The following is a 23,307-nucleotide window of genomic DNA, read 5'->3' as shown; positions in this document are numbered from 1 at the left end:
TGCTGCCTATGCTCAATTCAATCAGTTCCTTAGATTCCACTGTCCTGTACCCCAATTCAGAATAATTGTTACTCATGTGTTTAACTTCGAAATCTATGAAAAGAACTTAATGCATGGGGAAGCTCTCCACTGAATCAGTGCTTTGGCCAAAGGGAGTTTCTTTGGCAGGAAAAGCCAATAGTCATGGTAGGGCAGCTTTGAAAGTGCAAATCAAATAAGGAAGTTAAAATTCCAGGTACAGATGTTAATTTGTTTGGCGAGGTCTTTTTTCCAAAGGTTTAGGCTTACCAGGGTCCAACTCTGTACCAGCAGCAAAACACACACAGCTGCTGCTTCTGCATGCTGGAGTCTTAGGATCCAGCTCTTCCCTTGCTCAGCCACAGCAATAGCTCCCCTCTGAGAAGGTTATTTAGAGATATACATGGGGGAGGAGGGGAAATCTTTACATTTCTTCAGTTGTTACCATCCTCTATTAAACTTCTTTAAAGATATTACCTCAAGGAAGAAGGCCAGTAAAGAAAAATCATCAATGAGTGACTGTTATTTAAGCATTATGAGCCTGAAGAGGAACATGTATTTATATCACATACTGTTAGAGACCCCCTAAAACTAAAGATGCTTAATCTTCTTGCCTCCTGAACAGTCAATAAAGCATTTCTTTAGAAGCTCAGACTCATGATAACAAACCTAATGCTGTAGCTTCCATGATGGCTGGTAAAACGGGTTACGGTCATGCCTGATTTCCTTACAGCTTATCATTTGTGCATGCATAGGTAGAGCTCCTTTTCTTATGTACATTACCTTGTGTTAATCAATACTAAAGTTCATCTGCCTCTTTATCCACTCAGTAACCTCAGTGTCATGAGATCTTTTTGCAAGTATTCACAGTCAGTTTTAGCTTTGGCTGCTCTGAATACGCAGCTTCACCACTTCATCCAAACCATTTAGGAAGACATAGAACAGCATGGACCTCCATATGACACCACTGCTAACTTTGCTCCAGTGTGAAATGTGCCCTCTTGTTTCCTACCAGTTATTAAAACACTAGAAAATACATGACAGCTTAGGGTTTTTTTAAGAAACCTAGGTCAGGGAACTTGTCAAAAGCTTTTTCAAAATCCAAATACACTCTATCAACCAGACCAACCCTATTCAAATGCTCACTGACTCTTCCACAGAACACTAACATATGTGTTCCACCTGTAAAAGCTCCATCAACCGATCCCTACTATATTCCATTAATCCCTGCCTGCTAATTTCTACCTTTGTTATTGTTTCAACCACTTAGCCTGGTTGCCTGGTCTGAAAGTCAGCCCTATGACACTATAATTCTAGATTCCCTCTGGAGCCCTTTTTTCCCTTTTGGCCCTAAAGTGACATCACATTTTCCACATTCTGTTCCTGTGTCTCTTATAATGTATTGAATACCGGCTAAAAAACAACCTTGAGCATCAGTGGGGGGAAAAAATGTTAAGAATTACCATCGCAGGGGAAATACAGAAAGCCAATCATATTGGTCATCGTAAATGTTTCAACATGTACTTTGCTCTAAGCTTTCAGCAGATTTACAAAAGAAATGGGACTACCTGGAGTGTGTCATTACAGATAATAATTAGTCGTTGTAGTATTCAGGCCTTACTCAGTAGTTCCCTCCTAATATAAACAGTATTTCCACACAGTTGACATATCATTCACCTCTTCAGCTTTTCATAAAGGGAGCCACATTGCTCCCACTGAAGTATCTTGGACACTTCATCAGTTTCCACCTTGTTACTCTATTTTTCATTCTCACATAACTTACACTCTTCTTAAATTTTATCTCTTCAGCCCCTTCACAGTAAGAAAAGGCACATTTCTCTATGGAATCCTGTCCTGCTCTGAAAAAAACCATTTGACAAGAAGGGAACTAAAACTTGTCAAGCCATCTGTGCTCATAGAAATCACCTCCTTGAGGAGAATGAGAACTGGTCTTCAATGGGTCATTCTCAGCTTAGTAAGGTGAAGTTAGGTGGGAATTAGGCAGCCCATCAGCACTGCTACATTCTTACCTGTACAGCAGAAACCAGCAAGGAACCAGTCCTCCACATCATAACTAACCATGAAAGACAAAACAGCAGCAAGCCGGGAGGTGAGGAAGGAAAAGGCTGCCTCACCAGCTGCTTAACCCACTGTCACCACAGAGTAGTAATAGGGCGAGGGACACCGCTGACCTGGGAACGATCAGACAAACCAAGGAGAGCACCACCCACAGCCACAGATGCTGCAGCAGGAAAAAGTGACTCCAGAATCCATCAGTGATTCTGTCCCCTATGCATATCTTGTACTTATTATTGGACAGGCTGCAAGAAAAAGCCACGGAAAAAGATAACCAGGAGGAGTATAAAGTAAAAAGCTGTTAGAAGAAGAGGGACTGAAGTTAACAGAGGACCACAGCACATCTGCCAGCGTTTGCTGATTCTTCTCTCAATTGCTATGATACTTAAAGCAGTGAGGAAGAAAGGTAATTACTTTATTCCCATCATCCTCATAATGAGATACTAACTGACTAAATCTTGATCAGCAGAAGCTGGTGAAGAGGAAATTATAATGGAGAATGTTACTGCACAGTGGGGTAAATGCTACCAAAAGCTCCTCAGCATTGCTCAGAGAAGGTGAAACTATCAGTGTTTAGTATTAAAAGAACAGCTATATAGGACTGACACTTTTCCTTTGACCACAAGTTCTAAAAATTATGATACATGAAATTTCATTTCTGCTGACTCATAATTTTTACAAAAAGCTATATTGCTAGAGGTTTTCTTCTATGGGCAAACACTGTAATTTATAAAGTTGCAAAAGAGGAACGGGTTAAGAGAGATGTTTAATAGGTATTGCATATTTTAAACTGTGGATCAAAGAAGATGCCTAGTTACTTTATTTTTTGAGGAGCATTAAAACTAGTAACTAGCACACCCCATCACCAATTTGGATGGTCTAGGTCTTAACTCAAGAACTAAAGGGCTGATTTCAATCAGCAGAGAGCTCTTATCCTCTTCAGAACAGAACAGGATTCTTCCAAACTGTGGTCAACAAGTACATGGTGAGAAGGACACAGCTGGAACCCTGGGCCCAAACAAACAGTATCTTCAATAACGTTTCCAGCTGAGAGCTGAACAACAGAGACATTTGAGGGTCAACAGCAGCTTGTTGACCCATAAAGTCTGGAAATTCTTGGTGTAGTGTGCCAGGCAGGAGAGAAATACCACCCACATTGCCAGCATGGGATACATATATATCCCATGTTGGAGGAGAAGCTCAGACAGCTGAACAGCATAGCTGCTCCAGGTCCTGCCATGCCCCTTGGCATTCTGGTAGAGCTCTTCCCTTTGAAAGCCCTCTGCCGTGCTCACTAATGAAGAAAGTAGCTAGACCACATGACCCAAGGCATATAATCTCCTGCCATCTGGGATCATGCATTTGATCTTTACTAGACTTTGTTGATCTGTTTGAAGACACCAGATAAACCAGAGCTTTCCACGAGGCACAAGTCATTCTGGTAAGCTCCACTGGCCACCCTCAAAGCATAGGAAAAAGGCTGAAGTCTCTTGGCTACACATAGCTGCAGGCACACAAGTGCAGTGAGGTGCAAAGACAGTTTTATTGCGCTGCAGGCACAAGAAGATACAAGCATGCTTTAAAGGTCTTCCTAAGGCAAAGAGCCTCAGAAATGCCACGCTCCTTGTTATTCCTGGTGCCACGGCCAAGTGCTAAGCCTCACGGAGAAGAGGCAGGCACAGCAAACGGGCTCTGCTAAAACACACACATAGAAAGGGTGTTCCTTAGCAGATCCTCCTCCACCTAGGAGTCTCTAAATTACTGTGCCAGGTTTGCTGTATTCCTGTATTCCACCATATAATACTACATCTTCTTTTCTAACACACTGGTAAAACAGGAGAAAAAAAACCCACATTTTTGTCTGTGAGTTTCCACCTGCTTAAAATAGCCCGAATTGCTCCTTTGTTTTCCATTTAGCACAAACTCACTGACTTGGGAAATACAGAGTATTCTCCGTCAACAACACTGTCAGCTACAGGTATTGAGGCTGACAATCTCTTTATGTTAATGCTGATTTGTATGGTTACTCAAGGTGTGTATTTTAGCTCTCTTCAATTCTATCTTCAAACGCTAATCTCTTGTAACCTATGTAAATAAGTATTCAGACTCTGCTGCGTGGGTGATTAAACAGTTATAAATGTGAATAAAGCTCTAAATAATCGGGTTCCATTTTCATTAATTTTAAATAAAATTAGCACAAATTTTACAATTTGAAAGGTGCTGTATTTCCTAAGTTGGAGAGACATCTATTTCTCTACCTGCTAGTTCATTTCCATACTCGTGATTTACAATGACATGTGAAGCAGAGGGAAACAAAGCCCCCTCAAGGTATCTCCTTAACCTCAAGCAGACAGACAGTACCAGCACCAGTGGCTGAGCCTTGCTGGCAATGCAGACACTACTTCTGCCAAAGCTGAAGCCTCTACGTGCATTGGTTTTGGACCAGTGATGCCAAAGGAAAATTTGTCTCTTGCTTTAATAGAGGGAAAGACAAAACAACCTTTGCCAATGTTGTTGTCAGTGATGTTAACTGGCTCCAAGGAAGCCAACACTTTAGCACTGAATCTGCTCTGAGGCTGCCAACTCTTTCCAAAGTCAACAGGTGATAACAGCTCTCAGGCACATTCAAACAGTTGTAGCTATCTCTCTATCCCAAGACCCTTCCCTTGAGCCTATCCAACCCTGTTCTAGGCTGAAAGCTTCCAGCCCTGTTAAAATTCATCTAGAAAACGATTTTAAAAAATCAAAATCCAAAGTTACCTTTCCAATGCCAGGGTTGTCCTTGATTTTGGACACAGCTCTCAGAAGGCATGGTGGTGCTGGGGGAGGACAGAGCTGCAGGATGCCACTAAAGTTAGTAGCATAAATAGAGAAGTCGTGTGTGTGTGGCAGGGGCGGATGGTATTTCTTTCTCTTCGAAGACAGGTTAAGCTTCTGTGCTGCTCTGTATAAAAGTAATAGCAAGAAAGGACAATGTTACTAGGTGTTAATGGGAATCTGGACCAGACAAACAGATGCTCATTGTCATCACTGCCTGCTTAACAAATCAAGTCATTGCGTTCCAATCTGATTTCATAAGGACAAACCATCAGGAGACTAATAGAAGGAAATATGGGTAGAAAAATTACTGGCAAAATATTCAGTTAATTTCTCCCCCAACAGAGTTCCAATTACAATCTAACTTTCCCCTCTTTCCCCCAACAGCTTGACAGCTCAAGCCTAAAATGCTAAAATCTCACTGACGTAATAAAAAGCTGAAATAATCCCCTTGTCACTGGCAGGACCAGATGGACTTTGCTGGTGATAACATTATGCAAGTGGTTCTTTGAACTCTACAAGTTACTCAAGGCAGAGAATAACACTCCAAGTAAGCTGAGCTCAAGATCCTCTCTTGTTGGCTGCACTGAAAATCCTTAGATAACAGAGAATTTCCTTCAAGACAGATTGGTTTTTCCTCCTCAATTTCATTCTTTCACATTAAAAGGGAAAGCTATTAGAGAGACATGCTTTAATGTTCTGAATGATAATGATCCGGCTTTTGAAATGCAGAATTTCAAAACATAAAAGATGAAGAAGAAGGAAAAATTAAAACATACAATTAAAACTGTAACATTCTTCCTTGTGAATAAGAACAGGAACATAATCAGTTTTTTCTGCAATTCCCCTTCAGCAACACCAAACAGTATAGCAAGAAAAAAACCCAGAAACTCAGCTCTACATCAAAACACACATGGGAAAAATCACCTTGCAGAGTTAAGTAGAACAAATATACGTGTTAGTGAGCACACGCTGGGCAACTGGGGGTGGCAGTGAGGGTGAAATCTCAGCTCTGTCAAAGCCAAGGAAACCTTTGCCACCTGAATAAGCCACGTGTGATCTGACCCTGAGACCGTCAGTAGAGAGCCCACCGTTAGACAGATATCATAAAAGCATCCAACACGCTATCTTTTAACATTACTTTGAATGACTGTTAAGCCAGCAAAAATGCAAAGTGTCACACTGCCAGCATCTGTGGGTGACTTGTGACCATGCTACTGATGCCAACCGGTGTTCTGGGGGCAAAGCACTATTCTGACCCATGCTTGCGATACAAAAGCCTGTGACTTTGGACAAATTAGTTTACAAATACGTGATGACAAAAAGTCCCTTTATACAATGGCCACTTCATATTTTCATCATGCCTTTCAGCCCAGGATCTCCAAGCACTTTTCAGTGAGAATGAGCTGGCATTAGCATCTGTGAAGTATTACAAGCAACAGACATATGGAGAAACTAAAACAGTGCTTTGCCGTCATACCTAATTCCTGGAAATCTAGACCTCTAACCTCGTCATGAATCCAGTGATCAGGCAGCCTCAGGCTGAGTCAGCTCAGTAAGCTGATCAGAGAAGGAAACTCTTCCTTTGGTTATATTTATGGTAAGTTAGAAGCAAAAATGAACACTGAGAGCAGGAGGGCTGCACAGTTTCTTCCAGCAGCACTACTTGCTTCAAATGAGTTACAGTACAAAGAACTGGTTGTGTCTGAGAGCAAAATTACTCACTTGGGTCAAGATTAGACAGCTAGTCAGTACGAGGGGCAGGACTCTCAATACAGATCTCCAAAATTCCCAGTCCTATGCTCTACATCCCCAAATGTGTGTGTTAAACTCCTGGACATTTTTCCTTCATCAACTTCTAGAGGTGCAGACCCCCTACGTGCTTCCTTCTCCCTCTACAAACACTGCAGTGTTTGTAGTGTGATGACTCGTGTGATGAAAAAATGATGAAAAAATGACTCGTGTGATGAAAAAATGAGGCTGTAGTTCCAAACTCAGAGGGAGCCAGAAGCCACTGTCTTGTGAGGGACAAGTTGGACTTTTGCCTCTGAGGAAAGAAGCAGCTTTTGACTCCTGCCACATCCTGAAACCAGCAGGAACTGTGTCCCACAGCAAAAGCAAAACACTGCAAGCACAGGTTTATACAGAACCTCAGGTTTTTGGTGGCAATGAGAACTGATTTAACTGCCTAAATTGCAAATCCCCTTGCTAATACCTCATTCAGTATGAAAACATATGCCTGAAATAGGACACCAGGCAAACAGTTGCAGAACTTCACTATGGTTGCAGCTGCACATTAAAGCTGTAATGCCTCCTAAATTATATGCAGCTTTATTGTGCAGAAAAGAGTCTCTACCTGTTGGTGCTCTCATTGTGGAACTCAAGACAGTCATTACCCTCTATCTCCAAGTACCAATTAACAATTGTGGTTATTATTTAATCATCTTGTTGATTAATGTGAAAGATAATGTTTATTTCCTTGTTTACATGCTATGATCCCTTGTTGAAATGATAAAAACTCCTCAAGAGAATGTCTTCAAAGTGCAATCAAGATATACATTAAATCCTGATGAAATAATTATTCCTTCAATAGATCTGGCTGAAGGAGCTCCTCTGGGAAACATACATGCAAGAGAATGACACACAAAGGACAAATTTACTCAGGAATTGTGTATTCAAGCACCTAACTAAGCACTCACACCCAATGAGTAAATGCACCCAAAAAGGCCAAGCTAAGCAAAGTATATAAACAAACAAACAGAAAATTCAGCCTTTTTAAAGTCTAGCATCTCTCTAAATAGCTCAGCAATACAGTTTTGGACCATTTCAAAAAGCAGATCTAAGCTACCAAATCCATTACTAGTTGTCTTAACTTCCCCACCAAGACGGAACAACTTTCAAAGTGATTCACTTCCAACAGTATTCACACACTTTCTGCATCTCCACTGTTCAAAGGACAGTGCCATATGCTAGCTAAAGCAATTAACTGCTATAGTGCTGATAAATCCTCTTCCTATGAGTCTGGAGTGCCACGATTTTACTAAGAAATTTGGCAAAGGGACTGCTGATGTCCATGCGAGATAACAGGAAACTGAAAAAGCAGAGGAACTGGAGTAGCTGCTGTAGAAAATAATCAGTGCTTTGATGGGCAACAGGCCAACTGCACTAATAATGATGTATGTGGTTCACAGTTAAAAAGCATCTCTTTTCAGGTAGCAGTGCACAAAGCTTAATTACAACCTCTTCATGTTTGAATGCAAGAATTACTTTGCCCAACATTAAAATGAGGTTGTTTCTGGAGTAGGAACATCACAGACATCTTGTACCAGCAGCACCGAACAGCTCGTTGGGTTTGGTTTTGGGGTGGTTTTTTTTTCTAAAAGGGAGAAGTTAAGGATCTAATGGAAAGAACAAGGCAATTTAGGCACAATGAAACATCACTATCGAACTGTAGACTCTGAATATGAATGTTAGCAACTGTCACTCTCAGCTGCTATACAAAGCAGTCAGTTCTTTAACTGCTACAAAAGCCAGCTGGGCAGCAGCCGTCATATGCTTTGCTTGGGCTCCTGGACTGGTCCAGGCAAAGAGCACCACATAAAGACTCATCAATCTCTATGCACTTCTTGCAGCACCACCAACATACTTGGTGGCATCCCAGCCAAGTACTCATTAGGCCAAAACATAGGCCAGGCTGGTTTGGACATGGGCCCAACTAAATTAAACAAAATCCAACTTCACAAAACTCCTTACTTCAGTAAAATTCATGAAAATATTTATTTACAGGGAGCCACTTCTGAGACACTCCAGAGTGCTGGATTTTCTGCAGTCTTTATCCAACAACCCATCAGTGAATTTACACCTAAGTTTCCAGTACTTTTTTCCTCTAGCATTCCTTTTCTCAGGTGGAATTTGTCCCATGAAGACAGGGAAAGCAAAGCTCTCATAAACTGGGCCCTCTCTGCTCAGCACCAGAAAGACAGAAGTTGGGCTTATACCAGATCACTTTCTGCAGGAGCCTAATTAGGTGCCATGCCTATTTCCTGATTTGCTTCTTTTTCTCAAATTTAATCTTGCACAGGAGGCCCTCACATCCATCTTCAGCACCACAGTGGCTGTGTGACCTTCTCCAATATCAACTTCTGTTTCCTCACAGGGAAAATTATGACCTCTAGGGGATATGATGCAAAACTTAAGTGTTACAGTCATTTGCTTTTCTGGGTATTTTCCAAGCATTTTGTCACAATTTTGACACAGATGTATGCTTTCCACCTACCTTCACTCTCCCCATTCAACCTCCACCAAGCACTCTTCTACAAAACATTCTTGCAAGGGAAACTAAGCGCCACACTCATGCCTCTGTTCCAATTAAAGCATGAGAGACACCCATGTATATTATTTTTACCTCTGGCTGTGAGATCTACTGTCTGCATTTTGCTTAACTCTTTCCATCTTTAATAGAAGATATCTTTTAAGATGCTCTGGAGACTTCTTTTCTCATAGCTCGGTGTCACAGTAGAAAATAAAACTAATATATGGCACATGCAGGGGCACTCAAATATCAAATGACAAGGGACAGTCTCTAACCCGCTCTTTCCCCCACACAATTTACAGATTACTAGCATTTCTGCCATGCATGGATGAGACCAGTGAGGAAAAGCATGGCCAGATTCAATTACATAATGCTCAGCATCTAGGGAATAAGACTGTGCAACAACAGTAGCTACAAAGCCTGCCCATTAAAAGAACCATACATTTTTTTATTTTAAATTCTGTCTCTGTGGTTAATATGACATTTCAGATATTCTTATGTACAGCAAGCTGCTTCTAGCTTACTGTCACTGTACACGTTCTGCACATTATAGCTGTGAAAGTAAACAGCACAATTTAAATCCCTAAAGAACAGTGTTCTTTCTGGCATAATTTCTCCATGAAAAAGAAAACTAGATTTGAAACTTTTATAACTATGCAAAATTATAAAATTTTTGCTTAACACTTTGTGGAATTTATTAAGCTTCAGAAGGAAGAGTGAAATATACTCTGGGACACATATTAGAAATGGGTCAACTGAGAGAGATAGAGAGCATTTAATTGACATGGTGGGTTTACAGACAAACTGCCAAAAGTCAGAAATGGAACTGGGAGTCCTGCTTCCCATTATTAAGCTCCACTGACAAAAATTATAAAAGAAAACTTCTGCACATTCATTTCAGCATGACTCATTACATATTAACAGTTTTAGTGTCATTAGCCAGCTTTATCTTTCAGAGATCACTGTCATTATTCATATCGTGAGAATGCTTAAGGGCTTCACGGAGAGGGTCAAGGCCAAAGAATAGTACAGTCCAAGCCTTAAATATCCTGAACTTTGGAGTTTACTCAAGAGTACACTTACTCAAGAGTTTTGGTTTGACCTTGACAGCCGTTTATGGGAGCAATTTTTGTCCTGATTCTGAACCCTCTGCAAAGCTTGCAAAATTCTGAATGCAGGTTTACGCTGGGAATCAGTCTACTCTAAAGCAAGACTCTTCCAAACTTTCCCAGTTCCCAGCCCAACAAGGCATCACTCCTCTGCCACAAAACCAATATTCCAAGTCTTTCCCACTGCAAACCAGCTCCAAAGGAAGCAGTGGGAAAGTCACAGTCTGTCATTGTATCTGCAGTTCCAGTTATTGTTTCCTTAATTACTCGTCAATACAGACAACAAATAGACGGATGTCCTACAATACACCCTCCAGCACTCTGTCTCGAGCCTTCCGCAACTCACAGCATAAACTTGGTTGGCATTATTACTTTTATTATTGCTATTACTGTTTGATTTGTGGTTCTAAAATTAGAAAGGTAGCACAATGAAACAGTGCAGTTGCTACCCAAAATCCCAAAGCAAACTTAAAAATAAACAAGGTATTCGTTTCCACTAACAGCATTCGATTTGGAAAATAAAATCTGGTTCAGAAAGAGCTGTTTTTAATAAGAAGACTGAGAATGTCTAAGTCTGTCATGAAGGCTTGGAAAGGACAGGCACCATCTGTATTTCTACAATAAATTTTGTCCAAGGAATCACTTATAAAGTATATGTTAAATTTTGAGGTTACGGTCTGTTCTTCCCCCTAGAACAAGTTTACTAGGTTCCTGTGTTTGCATATACAGCTTCAGGAGGATATAAAGGCTTTCCTCACTCTAGTACCATTACACAAGTACAGCACCAAACCTTTGTTTGCTTAGCTGTCCCAGCAATGCTGTCGAGAAGCACTGCCAGGAAGAACAAACAATTAGTGTTCCTTATTTCAGTGGTTCAACTTCCTCAATAAATAATTAGTTCATCTGGATCACAATGCACAGCCTTAAAACAATAGCATTTTTATAATGGGTGATGGTAATAAAGTTTCAATAGAATACCATTATTGTGAAACATTCCAAAATGTCAAACCACATCTAATATTGTGGAGATATTACCAAGGCAACATTATGAGAGAAAGTATCGCCAATATGAGATTAAGTTCATGCCTTGCCTCTTGCACATAGCATAATCTTGCAATTCAGGCTTGAATTTCAGCCTCTCACTTTGAGTGACCTCTTAATTTTCTCTTACTATCTCTTATTAAAATCAGCAAGGCAGAAATAAAAATCAGCTATGTTGACATCATCTGCTCACACCTGATCAGAGAAGATGGGTCCAGAAGGGATTTTAAGAGGTTATCTACACTTTCCCAATGCTCAATGGTAGGATGAACTTTACCTAATACATTCCCAATAAATATTTGTCCAACTTGTTCTTAGAAACCTCCAGTAAAAGCAAGTCCACAGCCTCCCAAGGCAATCAATTCCAGTTTTTAACTATTCTTACTGTTAGAAAATTCACACCTCATGTCTCTCATAAGTCTGCCTTGCTGGAATTTATGTTTCTTGTTTTCCCCCACCTCCCCAGCAGACATGCAGAGGACCTTGCTTCCTTCTGCTGCAGCAGCTGTTATCTGTATGAAGACCACTACCACACCTCAGCCATCTCTTTTACAAATGAGAAAGTTCCAACCTTTTCTCACAGGTCAAGTTTCCTTGATTTCTCACCATCCTTGTTGCTCTCCCTGTACTCTATTCAGATCTTCATAAAGTATAGAATTCAGGCTTAATGCATCGGTAAGCAATAGACGAGATTGACCCGAATTCAGGCACCACACAGAAAGACCAGGCAAAGTCATTTGGGATAAACTCAAATAGACCTCTGGAATATGACAAGTTAAAGCAAACCTGCAGGCTACCCGTGACATCAGAAGAGCTTCTTCATGCTGTACAGACCCAAGAGCTGATCCCTCCTCTCAGCTACACATTATTATTTAAACAGAAGCAACCAGCCGAGCCCATTTTCAAGCATTCAAGCAATTTGCATACAGGAATCCAAGAAGGAATTTTCACAGCTTTTCTCCGTAATTTTTCCCCAGGTTTAAGAAACACCAAAGGGCAGATCTTCACGACCACCGACTGTTACACTCCAACAATTTTTTCCACTCTCCCAAACCAGCAGTTTCTGAGGTCGCTGCTACAAAATTGTTGTGAGTGATGTCAGCTCCATATTCTCTTCAGCTTGCAGATTTAAGACACTTTTCTGTCCAAAGAACATTGCTTCAGCAGCCAGGACCAGGGTTCAGGAGCTGACTTTTTAATATATGTATCAGAATAACAGCTAGTCACCGCAGCCTGCCGCATACCATTTCCAGCTCTGTTCACTAATGATGTTAAACAAAGCAAGAGCAGATGAACATATTGCTGTACTTCCATACTTGCTGTTTACAATTGTACCATATGACAAACTGCTGAAAACCTGTGTAGGTTAATCTTTATGTAAGCCAGACTGTCAACACCTAATATAGAAATATGTCAGTTCCCGCGCTGCACACTGTATAGATAGCTATGTATTGAAAATACAGCTACCTGAATGCCAGCAATATTTCCTCGTCCCGTTTCATGAACTAACTGAGCTAAAGCAGGCAGAACCACATCAATCTAAGCACGCTCCTTAGGCAAAAAAGTTGGACTTATTTGCCAGTGAGACATAGACTCATGAAACAGTCAGGTTGAGGAAATAAAATTCTAGTCTCATTTGTATTCCATCAAGAAAAAGTAATAAACACATTTTTAAAACTACAAAGTAATGGAACAGAAACAATGGTGCTAACTAGCCCTTCATTATTAAAGTAATTACTTAAATAGATCACTTAAAATTGTGCCCTGCAATATCAGCTCCCAATACTACAGAAAGGAGCCAGTATCAAAATGACTTACCAGGCAATAAATTATTTTTGTTACAAAGGATATTACACTCCATGCTAGTCACCAAAAACAATCTGGTATGAAAAGAGAAAGCATTCTGCTCATTCAGCCTGCTCCCGGGAAGAAACAGGCACGTTTGTTAGTGGAAAGGATGAGAGAGAAAATGCAGGACATGGCTAACAAGGGGTTCATCTGAAGCACAAGGTTCAGGCAAACATCAGACAGGAAAGAGGGGGACAAAACGAGGGGGATATCCAGTATTTTCACATTGCCAGTCATATATAGCAGTCTGAATACAAGTTAGCATCTGTGACTGTAAAGCCTCCTTTACCATAAAAGCTCTGGGGTGGGTTATGTTTTCAGGTGGGTTGTGTTTTCAGGTTACCTTCCTTTGCCCCAACACACCATCCCCACAGACATACCTTTCTCATCACCTCCAGCTCCCTCAGTTCCACATTTTAGTGCACATCTAGAAAATCTATAGAGGATCCATCCCTGCTTCAGCCAGGTTTTATTTCAGATGCTTAGTCAAAGGCTTGACACCTATACTGCCAAGCAAATAACTTCTCAGGGGGGCATTTACTTATTCCTACTGTTAGCGAGTTAAATGGTCACTGACAGCATTAAATGATGCAGTGGAAGTCACCGAGGTACAGAAGTCATATGCCCACAATAAGTATTTTTAAACAGAGGAGAGACTTCTTAAAGCCCAGCGTCCCTGTGATTTATTTAACTGACATCAGTTCTGAAACGATACTTCTTGAGGCATAATAGGCCAAAATTGCAGCACCATTTAAAATAGCACTTAGCAGGAAAATGTGAGATGCATGTTCTTCCATCACTGCAGACAGGGAGATTTGATTATTTCTGACCCAAAGATGCTAACTTCAAATTTCAGCAGAAATAAGCAACTCCTGAAGACCTGCCTGAGAGACATTATCAAAGAATATTCTGAAGCTTGCCCTGGACTCCCAACTAGCTTCACTAATAACATTTAGATTAGATTCATTTTATGCTGATTAACTTCCACTGAGTCATTTCCTCACAGTAAAAGCTCCATAGGGCAGTGCCTCTTAATAAGTGAGCTCCACCACCGAGGACACGAAAAGCCCAACAAAGCAGAAAGCAACCCCAAGAGCGTCACTCTGCAATGACCAGCAAAGCAGCACTAACTAATGCTGAGCAAAGTAGTGGCTAAGCTCTTTGAAATGTTCTGCCAAAAGAAACATCTTCCATCCTCCAGCAGGAAGGATGAGGGAAGTTTTAGAAAGCCAAAATTCACTGCTATTTCACAGAGAATTTAAAAGTACCTTCAGAGTAATCCTGCAGTTGATCAAGCACTGCAGCTGTAGTGCTGGTGCATTATTTTGGCTTGACATTTCATTTGTGTTATAAATGATAATGTGGGATGTCTCATTTTGCCACTAGCACAAGCAAGCAAAGCGGTCTAGCTCAGAATAGAGAGTGTCACTTGAAAGTCCATCTGCCCTGCAAACCGCATCCTGCACACAGTAAACTGAGTGTTAGAGTGACTGCAAGTCAGCCATGAGAACTAAATATTCAATTAACTATCAGTCTGATTTTACTCTTTTGCCTGCTAAGTCTGTCTGTCTTAACGAAGTATTAAAATAGTTAAATACGTTACTGGAAGAGTCTGGAAGTCACTCATAAAGTTGCAAAACAGGTGCAAACTGTCAAGTTACATCCCTGCAGGAAAGTCACCGTTATCATTTTACCTATGGAATGCTCTGTTCCCACTGCAGCAAAACCACCAGCGCAGCTGCCACTGCCACCGAGCTGAGGAGCCCCAAATAACGGGGTCAGAACAAGCACTGCTCTTCAGGAGTCCAGGAACCAAAAAGGCACCCAGGCAGACCGGGAGGGCTGGGGTTGGGGAAGGCGAGAGAAGTGCTCCTCTTGACAAGCTAGGAAGGGCAGAAAGAAGGGAAGAAGCCAAAGGGAAAAAGAGACTCTGGTAGCTAGACAACAGTGAGATTCCATATATTCAGGAAAACAGAATAAGCAGGTGCATTCAGCTGTGGATGAAAGAGAAAATATAGAAAGGATCATATGAAATTAAGGGAGAAAATATTAATTTTAGGAAAGCAGATCAGAGAGAGGACCAAGTAAGAAGAAATATCTGCACAACTCCAGTCAAGATTATCCATAAATACTTCAGACTTTTCCCTAGTTTAAAATTCCTTCCACTGACCACCATTTACCCCCACAAATAAATTCAAACTTGGGTGGCTCTGAAAGCACAGATTCTCCCTTCCGACATATCTGTGTGAGCACATCTGTTTTAAATTATTCTGCTTTGCTCTTCCTCCTGGGCATCATTAATGTCTCAGAATATAGAGCTAATCCAAGACCCAACTGCTGCAACAGCAGTCTGCACTGATCCACCTAGAGCCACTCAAAAAGTCACCACATCTTCTGGTGCTTCAGAACCTCCTATATTATCCATCAAGGTACTTGGGGCTGACAAAAATCAGCCCTCCCCAGACGCAGCCTCACGTGACAAAGATCTTCAAGGCATCTGGTCAGCAGAAAACACTGCAAGTGTTTTGTTGTGCCCCAATTCTGCTTTTGCTATGAAACTGGAGTAAAGAGCTAGAACATCCTCTCCAGAATCCCACCCTCACCATGAGGTTCCCACATCACTAGATCCATTTTTTCCCCTTTCACTGTCTTCTCCTTTTCCTATTTCGTGCCAATCTGGTTGGCACCAGGCCCCCTCCTTGCTTCATTTTGCCACCTCCAGCGTAGCCCAACCTGCTCCCACACAACCCCTGTGGCCCGTGGTATCCAGGTAAGGATTCTCCTTCCAAACACCTCCCTGACACTGATGCTTTGCATGATCTCTCCTTGGTTCATACCATGATCCCTAACCCTCTACACTGGGGAGCTTTGTTTTCCAAGACAAATGATTCCCAGGTGCCCAGTGCTTCTTCATCTGGTCACCACCACCCTCGCTTTCTCAGCCAATTCCCTTAGGCTCTCTCAGATCCTCACCATTGTCTCTCCACCATGGCTAATGATTCAGTGCCTCCCCCCTCTAATTAAATAGCCATATCCTGATCACATATCTATTGGCCTTTGGGACATTTTTCATAATTTCAGCAGTGTTGTAACTCAGCAGTGCCAACGTCCAAAACTCTACCTTCCCTCTCCTCTCAGCTACTCCAATTTCTTTACCTCCTCCCTTTGCGGGACTACAGCTCTGAGTCTCATCTCTGTTTCCCCATCAGTCTCACAGTCATCACAGATGAGCTCTTCATAGCAGGGAGCCTGGCTTACTGTCTGCTGATAAAGCACCGTGTAAATGTATGATGCAGCATTAGCAATGATACCAGTAATGATGTTCTGCTCTTAAACATGCTGTCCTAAGAGTCATTTCTGTCTCCAAGAACAAAGCCTACTAAATTCAGCCTTATCTCCTAATTTATCCTCCTTACAGGCTAATGCGAAATGGGATATACCTAAAGCATACACTGTTTTGTTTGTCCTTAATTATAGGCAGTATTATGCTGCCACAGCAACTAGGAAAGCTTAAGCTGCCCTAAGATGATACAAGATACTGCACAATGCTGCACACCCTGCCCTGTCTCCTGTCCACGCATAGTGCCGTGCTCCGCACGGGTCATGTTTACTCTCCGGGGACAGCTAGCAACCACATTCCAGCAGCCGTGGCATGGCACCGACAAGGTGAGGAAGGCAAACCCTTTGGTGGCACCCGCTCCGTCTCCATTTGGACATCTGCATGAGGGCTTTCTTGCTCTCCCAGGCTCCATGCAGAGAGGAAAATGGGGCTGGGAAGGCATCTCCTTCTCCAGCACCATGCAGTGGGGAGGACGCTCTGCAGGGACCAGGCTGCACGAGATTCACGAGGGGAGATTCATTAAGGGGAAAAGGCTAATTATATATCTGCTCCCCCGGAAACAGCTGGATGCTCCACTTCATCTGCACATCTGTAACTCTCCCCCAAGCCACAGATTGCTCAGCCACCCTTCCTGACTGGCTTGCAACAGTGATCAAATGGTAGCAAGAGAAAGTGGGGCATTGCGGGGCATTTAACGAAGAAGGGTTGATGCACCAAGCGGCTGTTGAGCTGCATCAATGCCAGCGAGCTGTCACGTCCCTGAAGAGCCCACAGCTCCTGTGGTACTGCTACAACACTGTAAAGTAGGGACAAACCATGAATGGGGTTTTGGGTATATCTGCCAGCAAGGCAGTCTTAATTGGGAAGAGCTGGTACCGTGCTTTCCTAGATAATTAATTCAAATTTAGTTTTCCTGCAGCACCTCAACCTAGGATTTCTTGGGTGTGGGTTGTGCTTAATGAGGAAGCTTTAACAACTGACTCCGCTTCTTCCCTTGACCTGTCATTCACCAAGAATTTACTACGGTTACCTGTAACTATAGCAAGCATTTCTGTTTCAACCTCACAGACTAGCTTAACTACCACAGGTCAGCACAAAAAGGTCTAACTCAGGATCCAGTGAGTCACACATTTTCTTCACCTTTTGGTGAACTACTACTTATTCATAACCCAGTTATCCACTTTATCTGTCAAAGAGATTTAACTTGTGCCAGCTCTGCACAAAGCCAGGATACTGGTGCATCCCAGCAGGGTACAGGGCAAAAGTTTACAGCTATTAAATACAAAGAACTGGTGAACTACATTATGAGCTTAGCAGAAATATAATTCTTGCTTTTAACAGGACAGAGAATGACAGGCTGAAGTGATTTAGCTAGAAACATCTTAAACGTGGCAACTTAAAAAAAAATGTATGTTTCATTTTTTTGTGCTTTTTTCCCCTGCATTAAATTCTGAAAGTACTGATAGTCATGGAATAATCAGGTTTAACAGGTTAGCAGTAATATATGCCTCAAGTGTTTCTAATACATCATAATCTTCTTTCACAGAATTTGCATCACTGTCAAACCGAACTACTGATTTTCGGTTGATGCTTTTAACATGTTTCTATGGTTACTTTCCAAGGTCGCATCACAGAAGCCTGAACAGCAGTTCAGAAAGGCAAAAGGCATTTTGCATCCTTCACCATATTAAATAATTTATGAAAGTTAAGGCATCCTCATGGAAAAAAATCATAAAAGAATAGGTTCTGAGGTTATTTTCTCAGCAACAGTTTGAAGCACAGTAAAATCAATATCTCTACAAAAGCCTTCAAGAACTAGACTATTTGACTAATGTTCCACATGGTACAAAATGCTAAGGAACACATTCTAAGTTTAGATCTATATGCACAAGCCTACATGAACTGCATGAATGGACCTTAAAGCAGAATATGCAGACATCTAATTTGCTGCTGTCAGCTTCATCTTTTAAATCAGGCACTAGGCATTGTCTCAGAAAGTAGTCTAAATCTAAAAAATGCAAAAATAAAACTGAAAAAAAATGAAGTAAAAATGGTAATGACAGCCTTTATTATTTCCATAATTTTTCATTCAAAGCCACACAGATTTCATCTGTCCCTGAAACGTTACAAATTTTGACTGGTGTAATGAAAGCTTGTACACAAAATATCTGAATTCTCTGCCTACTGCTACACTACATCAGAGTTTATTGGAACTAATTGAAGTGTCTGAGGCTTGGAACAAAAACACATTAGTCATTTAGTGGTTGTGCTAATATTGCTATGCCTTTCCTGCAGTTTCATTAGATACAGACTGCTTCAATACCCTAATCATATGCTCAGTCACAGCACAATCAGTACACAGAGTACTGACAAGCTGTCCCATCATGCCTAAAGCTGATAAGGTGTCTGCTCTATGAGTAACCTCAATTATTGACTATATTTTATGGTCAATCTAATGACCAAATGCTTATCAGTGAACCATCAGGTGCCTGTAATAGGATAGTGACCCTTAGTTTATATGTACCATTACTGCTCATTAGTAAATAATTAGATTCTTTAATCCACAACTCACAGGCATTAAAATATGATGGAAGATCCTGAATCTAGAAAAAGACGACTATGCTTATTTTAACTCTTAAGATGTTTGATTACATTACTCAGAGATTGTATGTTATATCTTGTTAAGAAAAGCTGCTTGTAAAAAGCATATCGTGTGTAATGTTTTATATAATTTCTAAATTGACACAGCTTTCCCAAACATGCAGGAATATGACAAGAGTGGAAAGATAATGGGTGTGATTCACCACTGTGATTCTCCAGATTCATTCACTTAAATGGTTGTAATCTAGCAAAGCCCAGCAACACTGCAAATAATTTAGAAACCTGAAAACTAGTGACTGCATAGTGAGTGCTATGTTTGGAAGAATATTTCATCAAACAAAAGCAGGCAGATGCAAGGCAAAGTAGCTGCAGCTATACAGCTATTTCCCTGCTTCAAAGGCAGCAGTCCCATGGCAGCAAGTGCAACCCTGTGACCAAACCAATTTGAAAAGATGTGAAAATAACCCAACATCAAACAAGATTAAAATTTAAGAAGAGGGACTTAATACAGTTTGTCTTCTGCTCAACTTTGCTCAGGGTTGCTTGCTTTTATATATATTTTCTCCTAAACAGCTTTGATTCCTCCTAGCTGCCCTGTCACTGCTCAAACCTTCCTTCCAGCTCGCCGTTGTGCACCGAGGCCAGACACCCATGCTCTCACCGAAACACCGTACCCCACCCCAGCACCGTACCCCCCCCAGGCGGTGCTGCCACCACTGTCACCAGCCACCAGCAGGCGGAAATGGCACATTAATGGTGACGGCTTCGATTTCTCAGGGGCCTTGATTCTCCTCCCAAGGGAGCGGTATTTTCTTTTTTGGCACATAGCCCATTAACCTCTTCCCAAGTGCATGCCCATTGTCCTCCTCGCTGCCCTTCTCCTGCCTGTTGGTGGAAATACCATCTCCTCTCTTCCCCAGGTGCCCGGGTGACAAAAAACCCAACGGCTTATTACAGCTTTATACCACAATATGCCAATATTTACTTAGTTGCAAGCATAGCCCAGAGAAGGGTCCTACACCTATCTCACATATTTTCACTTAGTAATATAAAGTTTGTTCAGGTTCCTTATACAAAAAAAAAAAAAACTGGAAACAGGTATAAAGTGTGGAGCACTAAGCAAGGCACAGCTCATGCCATGCCAAGGGACAAAGCCCAGCTGCATTCTTCTTAAATCTGAAGAATGCAAGATTAAACTGCTCCTCCTGCATTATAAGGGTAAACTGGGAGCCTCTTCACAGCCATCCATGCCCATGAGCTGCGCTTTTTGCTCTGGCTTTCTTATTCTGTCAGTGACCTACTGAGAAGCTGCATTTTCTGCTAAATCCTCTGGTCCTTTGGTAACATGACCATTGAGTAATGTCTGGCAATTTGCTTGTGTGACACAGTCAGATATTAATCAAAGCTTTCCTCCTTCTATGACAGATCAGAGTGAGGAAAAAAGCTTAAGACTGATTTAATTTCTTAATACGCTTCTGTCTGCTGGCTCTAATATTTGGCTTTGATTTTGAATACTTAGCACTTCCATGCTAGACACTCTGCATTTCTAGGTAATGAATAAAATACTTTTTTTTTTTTGAAAAGCAGAACATAATTAAGCTTGAAGAAATTAAATATGACATTCAAATGAGAAAGAGCTTTGGATGAATATGTAGATTTGGGCTGCACATATGCTTAACAAAATCAATGCATTCACTGCAAACACTATCTTAAAGATACTCATTTTAAGACTCATTTAAAGATACTCATTTTAACCATGGGTATCTCTTATACCAGGTAAATGTTTTGCTGCAGCTCTTAGTTATTGTTTTCTAGGTGAGGACATGAACTCTCTGTACGGTCTTTTGAGTTTGTGACCTTACAAACACAAACCTGTAACTCTCACCGAGGAACAAACTGGAGTAAAAAACAAACCAACCAACAAAAAAAACGTGCACAGACCTCCTCCCTTCCCAGGCACAAAACAGCCCACAAGCAAGAGTCGAAGAGTGTCATTTCACCAAATAGAGACTCTAGTTATAATGTGAAAAAGACATTTATTTGCTGCCAGAAAACCATGCCACAGCCCAAAAGCTAATTGTGCCAGGACCTGTACAAACACAGTTAATGCTGTTTCATGAAGAACAAGACTGGAATCCTTTATTCATGTGAAAAAAAATCTGTATCTAGTGTTGTTGCTGCTAAGGAAATCACAGATGCAGTTTCCACAAGCACCCTCCGAAGGCTTTGTCTTTCCAAAGTAACTAACCCTGCACCCCAATACACTGAATGTTAACATACATGCATACTTTTGCCTAGCTACTTTATTTCTATGACAAAACGGCCTTTTTCCCAAGCTAAAGTCCCAACCACAGCCACAGCCACTTTTACAAAGGGCTCTTGTAAAAAGACGGAGGTACTCACTAGATTTGGTCAAAGAGAGGGCAATGATTTGAAAAAAATAAATATATGTGTGTGTGATTATCAATATATTAATTGCATTTATTCCAGTAGAGAACAAGGAACAGAATGTGCCAGGCTCTGCATAACGCGAGTAACACACTGGCCCTGCTATAAAGTTCAGAATTTAAGTGGCTGAGGAGAGAAACATGGCAAGGAAAGAATCAGCAAATGCAGTGAATAGAGACTATAGCATAACACTAGTGCCATGACTCCCCTTGCATCTCTATGTGCTTGCTCAGAGAGGATTAGCTGAACAGAGAGACGAAGGACAAAGAAGTGGATGCTGCTGCAAAGGATTCAAGGCAGGGATGACCTTCTTCCTCAACACGCTCAAGGCTGGATGGTGCAAAAGGAAAGAGGAGAAGGGACTGGAAAGGCTGGAGCAAAGAAGCCTGATATCCCATCAGTACTGAACAAAAACAGCCAAAACTGTTGATATCCCAATACTTCTTGTCCCTGGATAAGCCGCTTCCACTCCAGTTTCTGCCAACATCCGTCTCTCGCTCATCCTTGAAGATTTCCTCCTCTTCCCTCTCCCCTCCTGCTGAGGACTGCATGGCTCAAGGGCGGGAGGAAGACTCAGCATGGAAACTTTGATCTGTAAGGTCCCCATGGCAGGAGGAGTCGGAAGAGAAGAAGGAGCAGCGGGAGAGGGAGCCTCTCCTGAGGTTAATGCCAAAGGTGGCAGAGCAGCCTGGCCAGGACTATGCAATGGTACCCACCTGAGGACCTGCTCAACATATTTATGACTGCCAGGGATCAATAATGGACCTCTCTCCCCCAGCCTTGTGAGATTTTCTGCGTTTCAATTTGTGTTTTTAATCACAGTCATAACTGAACTTGTTTCTTGAATGAGTGCTTTTAGGGAACCCAAGATTCTTAGACAGGCTCTGGAATACTGAGAAATGAATGCTGAAATACATTAACCAGCAGTGGATGCAAGATCATGAAAATGCTACAAAACTAATTCAGATAACTGGTAACTGTTAAAGGAAAAATTTATTTCTCACTTAAATCTCTCTCCAACAACAACCACAAAAAAAGAAACAGAAGTGCTTTGTGCAAAAAAATTTCAGCCAGCCCTGTTCTTTGGTTAAAAAACTGAAGAGAATCAATTTTGAACAAAGGAAACATGGGTAGGGAATAAGCAATGTACTAATGGGTTTTAAAATGTTTTAGCTAGCACATAGCTGCTAAAGCTATAAAACTCTGATTCACTCAAGGCAAAGACAGATTCATGAGAAGCAATTAGGGCCTGATCCAACATACAATGATGTCATTTGCAGTCTTGCTGCTGACTTCAAGAATCTTTGAATCAAGCCAACGACAATCATTAGTAAGGATCTGTTGCTTTACAATAAAACCAGAACTGCGTTTTGCTGACCAGTGACAGAAACATCACTGGGAGAAAAGATTTTGGGTCTTATTTCAGATTACTAGGCACTGATTTCTTTCTCTCGATTCCAAGGAGAGTATTTTATTTTCTGGATTCCCCAGTGAAAGTTACAGTCTTTACATTTGCTTACAACATACAGATTTACACTGAATAAATCCAAAGTAGATAAAGCTAAATCACACTGCTCATACCCACAATATGAAATACAGTCATGAAAGCTGTGCTGCTGTCCAGTCTAGGTACTTTGGAGAGGATTCATCTGTCCTTATTTAGGTAACTAAACAAGAAAAGAGATGTTTGAGCTTAT

At 41.4% G+C, this 23,307-nt stretch overlaps 1 protein-coding gene across 2 annotated transcripts in view; it reads right to left on the bottom strand.

Moving 5' to 3' along the window:
• The window catches only part of KIF26A (kinesin family member 26A), a 101,659-nt gene that overhangs the window by 26,650 nt on the left and 51,702 nt on the right, over nucleotides 1-23,307 (bottom strand). For both annotated transcript variants that reach the window (XM_075503698.1, XM_075503699.1), the window contains one exon: nucleotides 4,855-5,038. In XM_075503698.1, coding sequence (XP_075359813.1) covers nucleotides 4,855-5,038 — 184 coding nt within the window. The remainder of the gene's footprint in view (nucleotides 1-4,854; nucleotides 5,039-23,307) is intronic.

The sequence above is a fragment of the Mycteria americana genome, chromosome 5 (genome assembly GCF_035582795.1).
Source record: "Mycteria americana isolate JAX WOST 10 ecotype Jacksonville Zoo and Gardens chromosome 5, USCA_MyAme_1.0, whole genome shotgun sequence".
In the NCBI taxonomy this organism is placed as follows: Eukaryota; Metazoa; Chordata; class Aves; order Ciconiiformes; family Ciconiidae; genus Mycteria; species Mycteria americana.
The sequence above is the reverse complement of the archived record's forward strand: the minus strand, read 5'-3'. Positions and strand labels throughout refer to the sequence as shown.